At 36.8% G+C, this 15,813-nt stretch overlaps 1 protein-coding gene across 5 annotated transcripts in view; it reads right to left on the reverse strand.

The window, feature by feature from the left end:
* Nucleotides 1–121: 121 nt before the first annotated feature.
* Nucleotides 122–15,813, reverse strand: part of FAM81A (family with sequence similarity 81 member A) — a 53,818-nt gene continuing 38,126 nt past the window's right edge. For 2 of the 5 annotated variants that reach the window (XM_081292248.1, XM_081292249.1), the window contains 5 exons: nucleotides 15,222–15,351; nucleotides 13,484–13,590; nucleotides 9,247–9,382; nucleotides 7,355–7,550; nucleotides 126–3,213 (listed from right to left, as the gene is read on the reverse strand). In XM_081292248.1, coding sequence (XP_081148374.1) covers nucleotides 3,089–3,213; nucleotides 7,355–7,550; nucleotides 9,247–9,382; nucleotides 13,484–13,590; nucleotides 15,222–15,351 — 694 coding nt within the window. In that variant the 3' untranslated portion in view covers nucleotides 126–3,088. Of the gene's footprint in view, nucleotides 3,214–7,354; nucleotides 7,551–9,246; nucleotides 9,383–13,483; nucleotides 13,591–15,221; nucleotides 15,352–15,813 lie in introns of all 5 variants that reach the window. The other 3 variants (XM_081292251.1, XM_081292250.1, XM_081292252.1) reach the window with 3 other exon arrangements.

The raw sequence follows: 15,813 nt of genomic DNA on the forward strand, positions 1-15,813 counted from the left end.
AGCCACAGTCCACTCCCTAGCTTAGTCTAAGCACAGGAGATGAAATGTGTATGATGATTCTACAGTCTGTGGCACCATCTTACCCCACTTCCTGTGTTCCCATAAATACAACAAAAGAACTCAGACCCAAGGAAAGCTAGAAAGATTGCCAATCTCTTTATTTGGATTTGGGGCATTAAAAAGCTAAGGTAGGGCTGGGGTTGTGGCTCAGTGGTAAAGTACTTGCCTAGCATGTGTGAGCACTGGGTTCCATTCTTGGCAGCACATATAAATAAATGAATAAAATAAAGGTCCATCAACAATTTTAAAAAATGGGGGGAAAAAAGCAAGGTAGTCAGAAGCTGACTGTAAAGTTAACAGAGAAGGAGCTGGAGTTGGTGGCCTGGCAAGTCAGTCATGGGGACATTAGCAGGTATCTTTTGATAGTGTGGTACACTGGTTAAAAGTGCAGGCTGTGGAAGTAGGTGCTTGGTTTGACTTGTGGCTCCCACTTATTAGCTCTAGGATTAGGGGCAAACTGTTTAGTTAGGTAACTCAGTTTTCCTGTCAGTAAAACAGGTGAAATGACCAGTATGAAACCCAACTAGTTGTTAAAATGAAATGAACTAGTACACGTGGGACGCTGCACAAGCACAAGGTATATGTGCAGCATCTGGGGTGTGAATGAGTCAGGGAGACTCCAGAGGCTAGAAGGCAGCAGAGAAGGCCCTGTGTCCTGGGACCCACAGGTGGAGCAGGTCCAGTTCCCATAGGGCCTGCCAGGGCTTCAGCACTTTAACCATCAAAGGTTTTCCAAAGAAAGCACAGAGGGATATTTCCTAAAACATTTTACCTAAATTTTTCACCTCAAACTAAAAGACTTTTTTAAATTTAAAAATCATACACCACATTTATTTGGAAATTTTATTCTTTTTATTGCAAATTTCGGGTAAAGGAAAGAACACGGAAGCTGATTCTCATTTAAACTTTGGTGAGAAAAGTACTCTGCTGTCACCGGTGGCTCATCATCCCTGACGCCACTGAATAACCAGGGGGTTTGATACACACTGATGCCTGCCTCGCGCCTCCCAGAGGTGCTGACTTTACTTGGTCTGGGGCGCAGCTCAGCATCAATAGCTTTTTAAACTCCCTCAAGTGAGTCCAACAAGCAGCCAAGGTGGAGGGTCCCTGTGATACTTCATCTTTTGGGGCTGGCAACATCGGAAGCACCTGAGAAAATTCAGCTGACAGCCAGAAATCACTTGCTTACATCAGCCCCTCAACCAGTGTCGAACTGGATGTCCCCCGCCCCCACTCTTCCCAGGTGTCCGATGTGCCTACCCTCTCTCTTGAGAGACCCTAGGGGGGGATGCTGGAGAGGGCGGTGGCTCACTGTCCTGTGGCTTGTGCTTAATCATGGAGACCTCCATGAAACATGGCTACTCTATTACAAAAAGAAAGTAATTTTCTGATTGCAAAAGAATATTGATCTTATTTTTAAGTGGAATTAGTCTTCCTATATAGATATGAAAAGACTTGTGGCAAAAAAGAAAGAAAAAGGAAATATATTGTTGAATGACAGATTCCTTATATAACCTCTCATGTCCGAATTAAAAAAAAAAAAATTTGTCAAGCCATTGAGAGTAGAATATCATGTACTTTAGCAGCATATTTTATATGGGTAAACAGTAATAGCTAGTTTGATATTTCATTTGTGACTTATTCTAAAAATAGAAAATGTTTTTATTTTCCTGAGTCCTTGGTGAACGGAAAAAAAGGGGGGATGGTGAAAAATCTTTTTAAGTGTTCCTATTCTTTTTCCTACGGCACCCTCACAGTTTAGAACGGTGTGTCTCGCTGTCAGTTTTTACATATACAGGTGAACAAACGGCACTCATTTGAATTTTCAACGATTAATCAAATATGGCAATTAAAAATAAAACACCCGTCATCTACAAAGTTGCTCAAGATGAAAGTTTCTTGACCATATTATAAATGCAATATCAATTTGATTATTTGTCCATACAAAAGTATGAATTTCTATTCCATTAATAATACTGAATGATTCATGTCTTAACAGTGATAAAATTTTAGAACATTTAAAAAATACATAGGATCCCATTTTTACATCATAATTCTGATGTATTATCATGCCTTCTATTTTGTTGGCAAAACTTTTATAGGGTACAGTGCATTGACATGATAAAAACCAAGGCACAAGATTACAGTTACAATATGTATATATAAACCTTAGCACTTTGTGCCAATTTTGGAAACATTTAGAGAGACCATAAAGTCTGAAAAATTCTCACATCCTATTATGATTAATTAGCAATTAATTGTGCAATAAATAGACTGCTAACCACTATTCCATTATAATATGGCTATAGCTATACAAGTTATGGATAATTCGAAAAGTTTTAAATATTAAAACCTGATATATCTAGGTGGATATAAATATTGTGCCTTGTATTATCTAGATAATTGTCTTATGTTTCCATTTAATTTGCAAATTGTATGGCAGTTATCAGTTCTTAACTATTTTCATTACATAAATAAAGAGTTAGGTATTTTCCAAATGTTAGATTTCTTCCCCCTACAAAAGACAGAGATTTACAGGAAGATAACCAATATAAGAAATGTACAGACAACGTAATAAAATCCAAATATGGACTCAAAGGTTGATTTCTAATCTATTGGGACATTCTCTTACTTTAGGGTGAGGAGCAACACATTCTTGTGAGACTTCAGTTTCTTAATTTAAAAAAATCACCATGACATTTTTCAGAATAGTAAGTAGTGTTGGTAGAGCATCAAGCATTGGGGAAAATCTAAGTCTTTTCATTCATAAAATGGAGAAAAGCATTTCAAAACCTTGAGGGGTAGGTTTCCACTGAATTTAGAGAAGTGGTAAAAACTGTGTTTTTCATATTTTTAAAGAGTGTTTTCAAGACTCAAGGTAAACATTTAGACCCATGAAAACACGTTTCTTGGCACATGCACGCCATAGATAGAACAATCCAGAATGCAGCACTGGCCTGGCTACAGAGGTATCTAGCTCCCAGTCCCACTGGCAAGACCTTCTTTCAGGTCCTTGTCCCAGCTCCCTTCACACGGGAGCTTCTGCCTTCTGCATTTGTTGGATCTGCTTCTGCAGCTGGTCCTTGTCCAGCTTCATCTTGGCCTCGAGAACTTGCCTGAGGGATCCTATGCTTTCATAGATGGCTGTAAACCCTTTAAGAAGAGGTAAATTTCAAAAGTTAACATTTTAAAAAATGATACTGTATCAGATTCTATAGTATATGCAATAGTTACTTCTGACAAACATAAATATATGATTAAACTCTAGGGGTAAAAGTTGGATGGGGAACATGAGTTACATAGTTACCTAGTATCACCCTAGATATTACTCCTTAATTACAAAGGGGGAAAAGGACCAATTACAATGGACCAATCTGGCAGATAACACTTTAACCAAGTGATACAGTAACACTGGGAGAAACCAATGTCATGTACCTCTGATAAGATGCCCCTGAAGAACACAACATTCCCTCCTGGGGCATTTCTGCCCCAAATCATATCACAAGGAAGTAAAAAACAAGTAAAGGACTTTCTACAAAACACTGGCCTACATTCTTTTGAAATCTCAAGATTGCTGAGGAACTGCTCTAGCTTAAAAAGACTAAGAAACATGGTAACTACATATGATATATATAATTCTGGATCAGAACCCAAATGGTATATGAAAAGGTGCTCAACATCACTAATCATCAGGGAAATACCATCAAAACTACAATGAAATATCACCCCTTACTTGTTAGGATGGCTACTATAAAAAAAAAAAAGACAAGAGATGGCCAGTTGAAGAAAAGAGAACCCTGTATACTGTTGGTGGGAGTATAAAATGGTACAGCCCTAGTGGAAAAGAACTTAGAGGAGCCTGGAGAAATTAAAAAATAGAATTACCAGATAACCCAGCAACCCACTACTGGGTATCTAACCCAAAGAAAGGAAATCATCATCTCATAGACATCTGCACTCCCACGATCATTGCAGCATTATTCTCAATAGACAACATATGGAAACAACCAAAGTGTCTGTCAGACTGTAGGACACAATAAGTGAAATAAGCCAGACATAGAAAGAAAAATACTGCATGATTTCCTATGTGGGATCAAAAAGAAAAGAAAGACAAATACACAAAGAATAAAATGGTAGTTACCAGGGGCATGGGGTCAACAAATAGGGAGGATAAGGAGATGCAGGTCAAAAGATACAGACCTCAAATATGTAGGATAACAAGTCTAGAGATCTAATATACAATATAGAAGGAACATAATAATATTGTATAGACTTCAGGATTTTTGCCAAAGGTGTGGATTTTAGGTGCCCTTCACACACACACATACACACACACACACAAACACACACACACACACACACACACACACACCTATGGGAGATGATGGTTTGAATATGGAAACCATCATTAAATTTGCTTGAATATAAAAAACGATTTCACTATGTATGTGTGCATTAAAACATCATACACACCTTAAATATGTATAGCTAATTTTTTTATTTAAAGAAACATTTGAGGAGCCCAGGTTGTGTCTCAGTAGTAGAGTGCTTGCCTAGCATGCATGAGACACTGGGTTTGATCCCCAGCACCACATAAAAATAAAAGTGAATAAAATAAAAGTGTTGTGTCCATCTACAACTAAATATATATTTATCTATTTAGTTGTAGATGGACACAATACTTTTATTTTATATATATAATATATATAAAATAATATATATAATAAAAGTATTGTGTCCATCTGCATATATATATATATATATATATGTATATATGAACATTTGATTAGAAAAATAAAATCAAAGAAAGAACCTGACTCGTGAAGGTTTGTTGTAAAGGAAACAATATATTGAAAACACCTCAACAATATTGTGTGGTACTATAGTCATGTAGGAGAATGTCCTTGTTTTTAGGACATATATATTGAAACAATAAAGGGATAAAAAAGAAATAGCATGACTACTGCAATGCCCAGATGATTCAGAGAAGAAAGTTATAATCATACACAGAGATATTAAATATATTTCCAAAAATGTCAACAATTGTTAAGTGTAGGACTTATAGAATTTTGGGATTACTCTTATAGTTTTCCTAAATTTGAAATTATCTCTTTTTGAAATGAAAAACTTTTTAAAGAAAAAAATCACCATTGGAAGCATTTCAAGCCAGGTACAGTGATACACACCTATAAACCCAGCTACTCAGGAAACTAAGGCAGGAAGATTACAAGTTCAAGATCAGCCTCAACAGTTTAGGGAGAGTCTGTTCCAAAATAAAAAATTAAAAGGGGCTGTGGCTGTAGTCAGTGGTAAAGTGCTCCTGTGTTCAATTCTTGTACCACAAAAAATCTTATTATTCTATATTCCTATTGGTTTTTACATTTTTAAAATTTAAGTTTTAACTTCATTAGTAAATTTAAAATTTTCTCCCAAAATTTTTATGTAAAAATTATCATTAAAAATATTTTTGACATGAAAAGACAGAACATATTACTAACTAAATAAAATAGCAAGTTATAAACCAGCATGTGTAGTATGTGCTTTTATTTGGAAAAGAGCACATATATGTCCTACATGTATAGAAATATATACATAAGAAATAACCTCTGGGTGAGAGAAGGTCTGAGTATTTTAAAAATATCTTGTGCTTTATAATTTTCCATTAAGAAATGTATTATATGGAGCTGGGATTGTGACTCAGTGGTAGAGTGCTTGCCTACCATGTGTGAGGCACTGGATTCAATCCTCAGCACCACATAAATGTAAGATAAAGATATTGTGTCCACCTAAAACTAAAAAATAATTATTTGAAAAAAAATCCTTGTTATTACATTAAAAAAAGAAATATAATTAAAATTAAAAATATTTTTTTAATTTAAAAAAAACTCACATATGTTTCTTATTAGGAACCAAATATTAACAACCTCAATGGTAGGGTAAGTAGATGGCAATAAATTCATTCTGGAAATGATACAAAGTTAAACATTCAGTTTAACTGAATGAAACATTCAGTTGCCATGTTCTAATAGCCCAAAAGCCTAACAATAAAATTAATTTTTATCTGCATAAATTCTCCCATTCATAAGTTTAGTTGTACTTTCTACTTAAATAAAATAATAAACTTTTGGTGGAAACAAAATCAGTTTTGAAATAACTATTTTTATTTCCATGTGGCCAAAACAGAACAGTTCCAGAAAAGAAAATACAAGAGTCACAGAACTAGAAGGAGCTAGGAGATAAATTAGTCCCACTCTTACACAGGACTTGTCCTAACCAGGGTCCACCAGCCTCTGCTTGACAATTTCAATAACAAAATGCTCTCAAACTCATAAAGCCACCAGTGTCTTTAGGACCATGAATTCCAAAACAGTATTGCCTCATATTGAGTTAAAAATCTGTCCTTGGGTCACTTCTACTTATTGGTCCCAGTTCTGTATTCCTGAGTTCAGAGTGTAAATCTAACCACTCTGCTGATTTGAATGCCCTCTCCAAAACTCATGTTGAAATTTAATTGCCATTGTGACAGTATTAAGAGGTGAGACCTTTAAGATGTGATTGGATTAAGGCCATGATCATGGGAATGGGTTCCTGCTATAAGGGTGAATTCAGCCTCATTTTTCTCTCTGTCTTGTGTGTGTGCTTCCCCATCATGTGATGACCTCCACTATGATATGATACAGCAGAAAGGCCCTCACCTCATGCTAGCACCATGCTCTTGGACTTCCTGGCCTCCAGAACTGTAAGAAATAAACCTCTGTTCTTTAGAAATTATGCAATCTCAGGTATTCTGTTGTGCCAGTGGAAAATGACTGACACCTCCCTTTACATAGCAGCACTAGGACCTTGAAACCAGCTCTGAGAGTCACCTGTAAACAAGGTGTATTCATGGGCCTTGTTGACTTCTGAGTGGAGGGAAGTCATTACCGAGTTAGTATATGGTCAGCAGTATAAAATAAACCCTCACAAGCCTCTCAAAGATATATGCTTATTTCTGAAATATGTTGAACTTGATTAGAAACATAAAAGAGTCAGCAGATGGCATTGAAGAAAACATCTCAGCTGCAAGCTAAGCATGTACAGTTTTGTTTGCCTGTGCCTCAGGGTGGCTCTTCATATTTGGAGTTTGAATAGCACTTTAGTTCAATACAGTACAGCTACTCAGAAAAGCAACCAAGAACATCTCACCATTATTACATTTAGCAAGGTTCATAAGTAGTTGTAAGGAATTACTAATTAAAAGATTTTCAGATAAAATGGAAAATAAGCCATGTGAGCTGTTTTGGTTTTGGCCTACCAGCATTAACTTCTGCTTTCATTTCCTTCATGTCCTCATTCATCTGCAACTCCAGCTTGCTGATTCGCCCGTGCACCTTCTCTTCTTCTTGCTTTGTTCTCTGCCCTTCCATGTTCTTCTTTTGACTCTCTTCTATTTTGTCAAGTCTGGCTGACATCTGGCTGAGCTTCTTTTCCATGTCCCTTTCATTGGCTCCCTGAGATCCATGATAAGAATTGTACTTTATTACTCCAAAAAGAAAGTCTGCATTGCATTCATGTCAGTCATAATAATCTGCTGGGACAGAACTGCAGAGGCTACTTGCTGCCTATTCCAATATCCATTCTCAATTGTTTCTTCTTTAACAGACCCCCAATTTTTAGTTCAGTACCAGGTCATCCAGAACACAAACTACATCTTCCTCTGTCTCCTGACTTTGTGATTAAGTCTCAGCTAATGCAATGTAACTACAAGTATATGATAGTTTCCAGACAAGGTTACAAGGCAGCTGATACTTATCCTTATTTCTTCCTTTCCCCTCTGTTTCTATAATTCAGACAATTCCTGGAGCTCTAACAGATCTCTTGAATTATAAAAATGAGGATCATTTTCTGGGATTGGCAGAAAGTTAACATAAAAGGATCCTGAGTATCAATAAGTAACAGGCCATAACATCAGTATGGCCTAGCCTACGTCCATATGTCTTTTTTGTAAAACAGAAATAAGCCTCTATCTTATTAGAGTCACCATTATTCCAGAGTTTACTGTTAGTTATTAAATCAATCCACATGTAAAAATAATAATAAAAGTAATCCAAAGACCCAGAAACCTACAAATGTGTTAGCATGAACTAAGTAAAACATTCAGTAGATCTGATGAAAATAGGAGAAAATACAAAAAGAATATATTTGAAATATTAAATATTTTTTTTCCTTTCCTTTTCACCATGCTTGGATTTGGGAGGAATCTTTGTCTGCTGGTGAGCTTTGGAGGCCCAGACTACAAAGACCAAGCTGTAAGTTGCTACAGCATGATAAAGCTCTCTGATGTTACTCAGTGCAAAAGTCTGTAATTCAGCAGCTGTTCAACTGGAGAGAGCACAGTCAGAGATGTAAACTGTGCTCACTGTTTCTGGCCAGTTAAAGCCCAACAGGAGGAGGAAGTGCAAGAAAAGAGAAGGGAAAAGGAAATGGTGATGCTAACTAAAACCAACAAAAATTTATTTGTCAAGAACTGGTTTCAGAGTCTACTGGTTTTGAACACCATGTACACAACACTTTCTTGATATGGTTTTGGAGCAGTTCTGCAAACCTCAGCTCTGTGAGAGACTGGGGCAGAAGGAGGAGATAGCAAAGACAATGATGGATACAGTTACATGTTGCACTGGGATGCCTCACACTGTGGTTGCAGTGTATTGAGGGGTCTGCAGAGAGAAATCTATTGGACACTGGTAAAAAGCACAACCAAGTTATGAAATTAAAATCAATAAAGATCAAGCTGGGAATTGTTAGTTTTATTCAGAAAGACAGATAGGCAAACTAAATCATTAAGATCATGACTTAAATTTATCTTAACTGGAAATACTGAAATTTTCTTTCCAGCTTGTGTTATCCAAAACAAGTCAAAATGCTCCACCACCTCTTTACAAAGGATACAAAAACAGGAGCTACATGCACAGCTTACTGGTAGAACATGGGCCAAGTATCTGAGAGACCCTGGGTTTAATCCCCAGAACCAAAAAAGAAGAAAGAATATGTACCACCAGAATGTGATCAAAGGCAAGAAACAACAGAACAGCTTTAAGTGGTACCAAATTCATCAGTAATAAGTCAGTAGACATTATATTAGTCAAACATTGTAGTCCCCACCCTCTCTGAATAACTGCTAAATTATTGCTAACCATTAATACCTACACTGTTTTCCTTAACAACCAAGGAAAGCTGATCAATTTTCTGTAAAAGTTCTTTTTCTATTCGTTCTTGCTCCTGTTGTAACCAACTCCGTGCAGATAAAATCTGGTTACTGAGTTCTTCAACTGTACCTTTAAATCTAAAAAAAAAAAAAAAAGATGTATATAAAACAATTTTTAAATGATATTAAGCAACCTCTGACTATCAGATTTCTGATAAATTTGCCAGCATTAAACTCAGCTTGACCAAATTGCATGCTCCCCTTTTCTTAGGATTACACTCAGCACCATGTTGGGAAAGCAGGGAGGGCAGGAAGATACAATAGAAAAGCATCTGATGCTGCTGCTACCTGTAAGGAGCTGGCAGTGTGGGCACTGAGGTGACATGGTTTCCCCAAGCTGTGCCAGGTGCTAAGTTTTGCAGTTCCCAGGGTTTGTGGTGCTCTTGGAGAACAGAGCGTCCCTGATCTACCCTTCCAGGTTCCCTGCTTTTCTGGGCTCTTCTTGTTCCTTTTGTCTCCCAGGACTGGAACCTGGCTCCCTTTCTCTATATTGTTCCCCAAATTACTCTTGCCCCATATGGACACATCCTAATTTAAATCAGAAGTAAAATTAAAAGGGGGGGGGAAATCCTCCCAACCTTCCACTCCTTTAGTTTTCTCCCTTTCCAAATTCCTAAAAGTAGCTGTTATACATGCTACCTCCCTTAGTTACTTTTTATTGTGATATGAAATAAAAGTACAGACTAATACATGTGATGTAGATTTGTGATTTAAATAATAACAACACCCACTGGGGCACAGTTTCTAATTGTCCTGTAATTTCTGTTCTCTTATTTCCTTTAAGAAGACTTCATCCAGACAAGACAGGGATGCCCTCTATCACCACTTCTATTCAATATAGTTCTCGAAACACTGGCCAGAGCAATTAGACAGATGAAAGAAATTAAAGGCATAAAAATAGGAAAAGAAGAACTTAAATTATCACTATTTGCAGATGACATGATTCTATACCTAGAAGACCCAAAAGAGTCTACAAAGAAACTACTAGAACTAATAAATGAATTCAGCAAAGTGGCAGGATATAAAATCAACACGCATAAATCAAAGGCATTTCTGTATATCAGCGGTAAAACTTCTGAAATGGAAATGAGGAAAAACACTCCATTCACAATATCCTCAAAAAAAAATAAAATACTTGGGAATCAACCTAACAAAAGAGGTGAAAGATTTATACAATGAAAACTACAGAACCCTAAAGAGAGAAGTAGAAGAAGATCTTAGAATGTGGAAAAATATACCCTGTTCATGGATAGGCAGAACTAACATTATTACCAAAAGTTCTCTATAGGTTTAATGCAATGCCAATCAAAATCCCAACGGCATTTCTTGTAGAAATAGATAAAGCAATCATGAAATTCATATGGAAAAATAAAAGACCCAGAATAGCAAAAGCAATCCTAAGCAGGAAGTGTGAATCAGGCGGTAGAGCGATACCAGATTTCAAACTATATTACAGAGCAATAGTGACAAAAACAGCATGGTACTGGTACCAAAACAGGCGGGTGGACCAATGGTATAGAATAGAGGACTCAGAGACTAATCCACAAAGTTACAACTATCTTATATTTGATAAAGGGGCTAAAAGCATGCAATGGAGGAAGGATAGCATCTTCAATAAATGGTGTTGGGAAAACTGGAAATCCATATGCAACAAAATGAAACTGAATCCCTTTCTCTCGCCATGCACAAAAGTTAACTCAAAATGGATCAAGGAGCTTGATATCAAATCAGAGACTCTGTGTCTGATAGATGAAAAAGTTGGCTCCGATCTACATATTGTGGGGTCGGGCTCCAAATTCCTTAATAGGACACCCATAGCACAAGAGTTAATAACAAGAATCAACAAATGGGACTTACTTAAACTAATAAGTTTTTTCTCAGCAAGAGAAACAATAAGAGAGGTAAATAGGGAGCCTACATCCTGGGAACATATTTTTACTCCTCACACTTCAGATAGAGCCCTAATATCCAGAGTATACAAAGAACTCAAAAAATTAGACAATAAGATAACAAATAACCCAATCAACAAATGGGCCAAGGACCTGAACAGACACTTCTCAGAGGAGGACATACAATCAATCAACAAGTACATGAAAAAATGCTCACCATCTCTAGCAGTCAGAGAAATGCAAATCAAAACCACCCTAAGATACAATCTCACTCCAGTAAGATTGGCAGCCACTATGAAGTCAAACAACAACAAATGCTGGCGAGGATGTGGAGAAAAGGGTACACTTGTACATTGCTGGTGGGACTGCAAATTGGTGCAGCCAATTTGGAAAGCAGTTTGGAGATTCCTGGGAAAGCTGGGAATGGAACCACCATTTGACCCTGCTATTGCCCTTCTCGGACTATTCCCTGAAGACCTTGAAAGAGCATGCTACAGGGATACTGCCACATCGATGTTCATAGCAGCACAATTCACAATAGCTAGACTGTGGAACCAACCCAGATGCCCTTCAATAGATGAATGGATAAAAAAAATGTGGCATCTATACACAATGGAGTACTATGCAGCAATAAAAAATGACAAAATCATAGAATTTGCAGGGAAATGGATGGCACTAGAGCAGATTATGCTTAGTGAAGCTAGCCAATCCCTAAAAAACAAATACCAAATGTCATCTTTGATATAATGAGAGCATCTATGAACAGAGCAGGGAGGAAGAGTAGGAAGAAAAGATTAACATTAAACAGAGACATGAGATGGGAGGGAAAGGGAGAGAAAAGGGAAATTGCATGGAAATGAAGGGAGACCCTCATTGCTATACAAAATTACATATAAGAGGTTGTGAGGGGAATGGGAAAATAAACAAGGAGAGAAATGAATTACAGTAGATGGGGTAGAGAGAGAAGATGGGAGGGGAGGGGAGGGGGGATAGTAGGGGATAGGAAAGGTAGCAGAATACAACAATTACTAATAGGGCATTATGTAAAATTGTGGATGTGTAACCGACGTGATTCTGCAATCTGCATTTGGGGTAAAATTGGGAGTTCATAACCCACTTCAATCTAATGTATGAAATATGATATGTCAAGAGCTTTGTAATGTTGTGAACAACCAATAAAAAAAATAAAATTGAAAAAAATTAAAAAAAAGAAGACTTCATCCAGGGTATAAGGCTGTCTAGCCACAGACCACACTTCTCAGCCTCCCTTGCAGCTGGATGTGGCCATATAATTAAGTTAGGCAATGGGACATACCTGGAAGTGATAAGTTCATATCAGATATATAAGTTCATATCAGATATATATTTAAAGATATGACCAGATGTCATATCTTTAAAAACAAAACTTTTGCCCTGGATTCTCTCCCTATCTCTCCCTATCCAGATGACTGGGGAGGGAAGAGGTCTGGAGCAGTGGAGACACCACACAGTAGGGTGCTGTCCCTCCTGACGTGGGACACTGATCTTGGAACGGTTATGTGGGAGCCATGGCACTGAAGCTAGCCTGTCCCTACACTAATGCAGCTGTATACCCCAAGTCTGCCTAAAACATACAACACCACCAGGACACAGAAGCCCCAAGTATGCTCTATAATTGTCCTACTCACCAAGAAATAAGCATTATATGGAATTTTACTGTTCTTTATAAGAGCCTTCTCCTTTATGGACTTTATTCATTACATCAGGCTTCCCTGGATAACCCAAGATAACCTATCCACCTCAATTAAGATCCTTAACTTAATCACATCTGCAAAGACCCTTTTGCCACATAAGGTAACATTAAAAATTCTAGAATTAGGATATGGAGATATTTGGGAACCATTACTCAGCCTACCACAATCATGTAACTTTCCTTCAAAATACTTATTAATAATAATATAGCATAGGTTTATTTAAGTTCCTTCTTGATTAAAAGTCATCAGCTCCCTAGATTATAAACTCTACAAGGATAAGAATAGAGTCCATTTTTCTGTTCATTACTGGATTCTTGACCCCCTAGGCCAGTACTCAACAAATGCTAGCTGAATAAATATATCAGTTATTATCCAACAACTAAGAACAATAATTACGAAGGAAAACTGGACACATACTACATGTAAACTTTCCCTTTTAACTTCCATTACTGATTTCATTATGTGCAATAAGTAAAAATCAAGAGGAAAAAATTCTAGTAGCACCTAAATTCAGAAAGAGTTTCAACCAAAACCTTTTTTGATAAATTCATGCTTACTTAGTATCTAAAAGCTGAAGCTGGTGGTTACTGTCTCTATGGGACATCTTCAATTTGGTGCTCTGCTCTGATATTGACAAGTCCACTCTGTTCAAAAGCTGAGAAATCTGGAAAAGAAAAGACTTGCTTATAATATCACACTTCATCAGATATAATTTCAGAAATCATCTCATCAGCTATAATCTAATCAGCATCATTTTCAGTCTAATAAATTCACTTAGGAGTTCATTTCATCTTTTCTCCTCTATTTTCTTTCTTACACAGCCATCAGAAATCGAGACTAGTAGCATTAACAAAATACTCATCCCACACTTAGCATGAACCTTTTCCATTTTCTGATAAGCAAGCCCAGCTTCTGCCCATGATAAGCATTTCTACCAGCCGGCACAAAATACAGGCATCTTTACCTTGGAATTTCAAGTGGCTGTTAGGCACAGGAAATGGAATTCCTATTGCTTATAAAAATCCATCAAGGACCCAGAGGGGACTATAGAGTCAAGTCACCAGCAAATATAATTTTAGACTATCTCCTTCTTGGTCATTTTTCTCACTACCTATCCATTTCCCTTATATTTTTACTGAAATATAACCTAAAACTTGTCCTGTGTGAAGTGTTCACATTTTCCAGAAAGAAAGAAAGAGAAGAAGGAAATTGTGTTCAATTGTTCAACATTCTTTACTTAAAGATTCATGGTATCTATCAGATCTGGAACCAAATTTTTTTTAAAAAAGTATGCCTTTATTTATTCATTTTAAAATTTTTATTTATTTACTTTTCAGTACTGGGGATTGAACCCAGGGCCTTGCATATGCTAGGCAAATGCTCTACCACTGAACAGCCCCAGCCCTAGTATGCTTCTTTTGATGGGTTTCTGTAAGTGTTTTACTTGGCCTGGCTACCAGACAGCATAAGATTTATTTTGCATCTATTGTCTGACATAATAATTCCATCCTCAGTTATTCTTAAAAAAAAAGTGGACTTGTCTTTATTCTTTTTTTTTTTTTCACAGTTTAATAATGTCTGTGTCGCTCACATCAGTACTTCAGATTCTTATTGGAGGTAGTTAGGAGATAAATATTTTTAATCCAATAAATTAACCAGATACCCCTATTTTTCTAGAACAGCCTCTCTATGAGTGAAGAATAATAAATAGGGCAGATACTATGGGAAAAGTTCTAGAAGACAGGTCTTATTATTATGACAAAACAGACAAAAAAACCTGAAATGCCAAGAGTTTTGCTTTGTAAAATTAATCTGTCAATTTCAAGCTAGAATAGCCTAACATTCTGAGCAAGTCTCTCTTCTAGCTTAGTTCTGATTGTGTCCTACATACAGACCATGTAATGAGGAGGCACATGTAATGAGTCCCAGTGCCACACCTGAATCAAAAACTGAGGTGAGTGGCATGTTAAAAAAAAAAAAAAAAATCTCTGGATCACTTACCTGTGCAAGAGGTAGTTTTGGAGACAAAATTTGAAATTACTGGATTACATGAATTGTTTTAGATTGAAGGGGACAGATCTTTGCAATTAGGAACATATTGAAAAATCTTGGTGGTTTGCTTACCAGACTCATCAAGAGCCACTCCAGTGAAAAAGAGAAGAAAGTAGTAGAGAAAAGACATGCTTATTTGCATAAATCTAAGCTAGTTGCTTCTAAAAGAAATAATCAACACCATGTTATTCTTAGCTAAGAACAAATTACCTGCTTTTAAAAGCTACCTGAAACAGGTCATACCTGTCCTTCTGCATCTTTGATTTTCGTTTCCAAGATCAGTTTGGCAGCTTGCTGTTCTTTGTTTAAGTGTTGGAGCCCCTCATAGGTTGTTTTGTGCTCTGCAGAGAGTCTGGCTATGCTGGCATCACATCTGCCCAGGCAAACAACAAAGCTACTTCTTATTAAAATTTAAAAACATGTGCAAAAGCTTCCTTACATACTATAAAATGCAAAGCCCTGCTCACAGAAACTGCACAGTCAATCATGTTTTTTAAGGGGTTCAAGTGGACTCAGAAAGCTGCCCTCAATTACATATCATGACTGAGAGAATCATTCCAAGAATGCAAGTTTGATTCAACAACAGAAAAGCAGTTAATTAGATATACCATATCAACAGGGTAAAGAATCATCTCAATAGATGAAGAAAAAACACTTGACAAAATTCAACACTCTTCATGATAAAAACAATCAACAAACTAGGAATAGAAAGGAATTTCTTCAACCTGATAAAAAGAATATACAGGGCTGGGGTTGTGGCTCAGTGGTAGAGGGTTTACCTAGCATGCGTGATGCACTGGGTTCGATTCTCAGCACCACATTTAAATCAATAAAG

The sequence above is a fragment of the Spermophilus citellus genome (genome assembly GCF_964194105.1).
Source record: "Spermophilus citellus genome assembly, chromosome: 4".
NCBI lineage: Eukaryota > Metazoa > Chordata > Mammalia > Rodentia > Sciuridae > Spermophilus > Spermophilus citellus.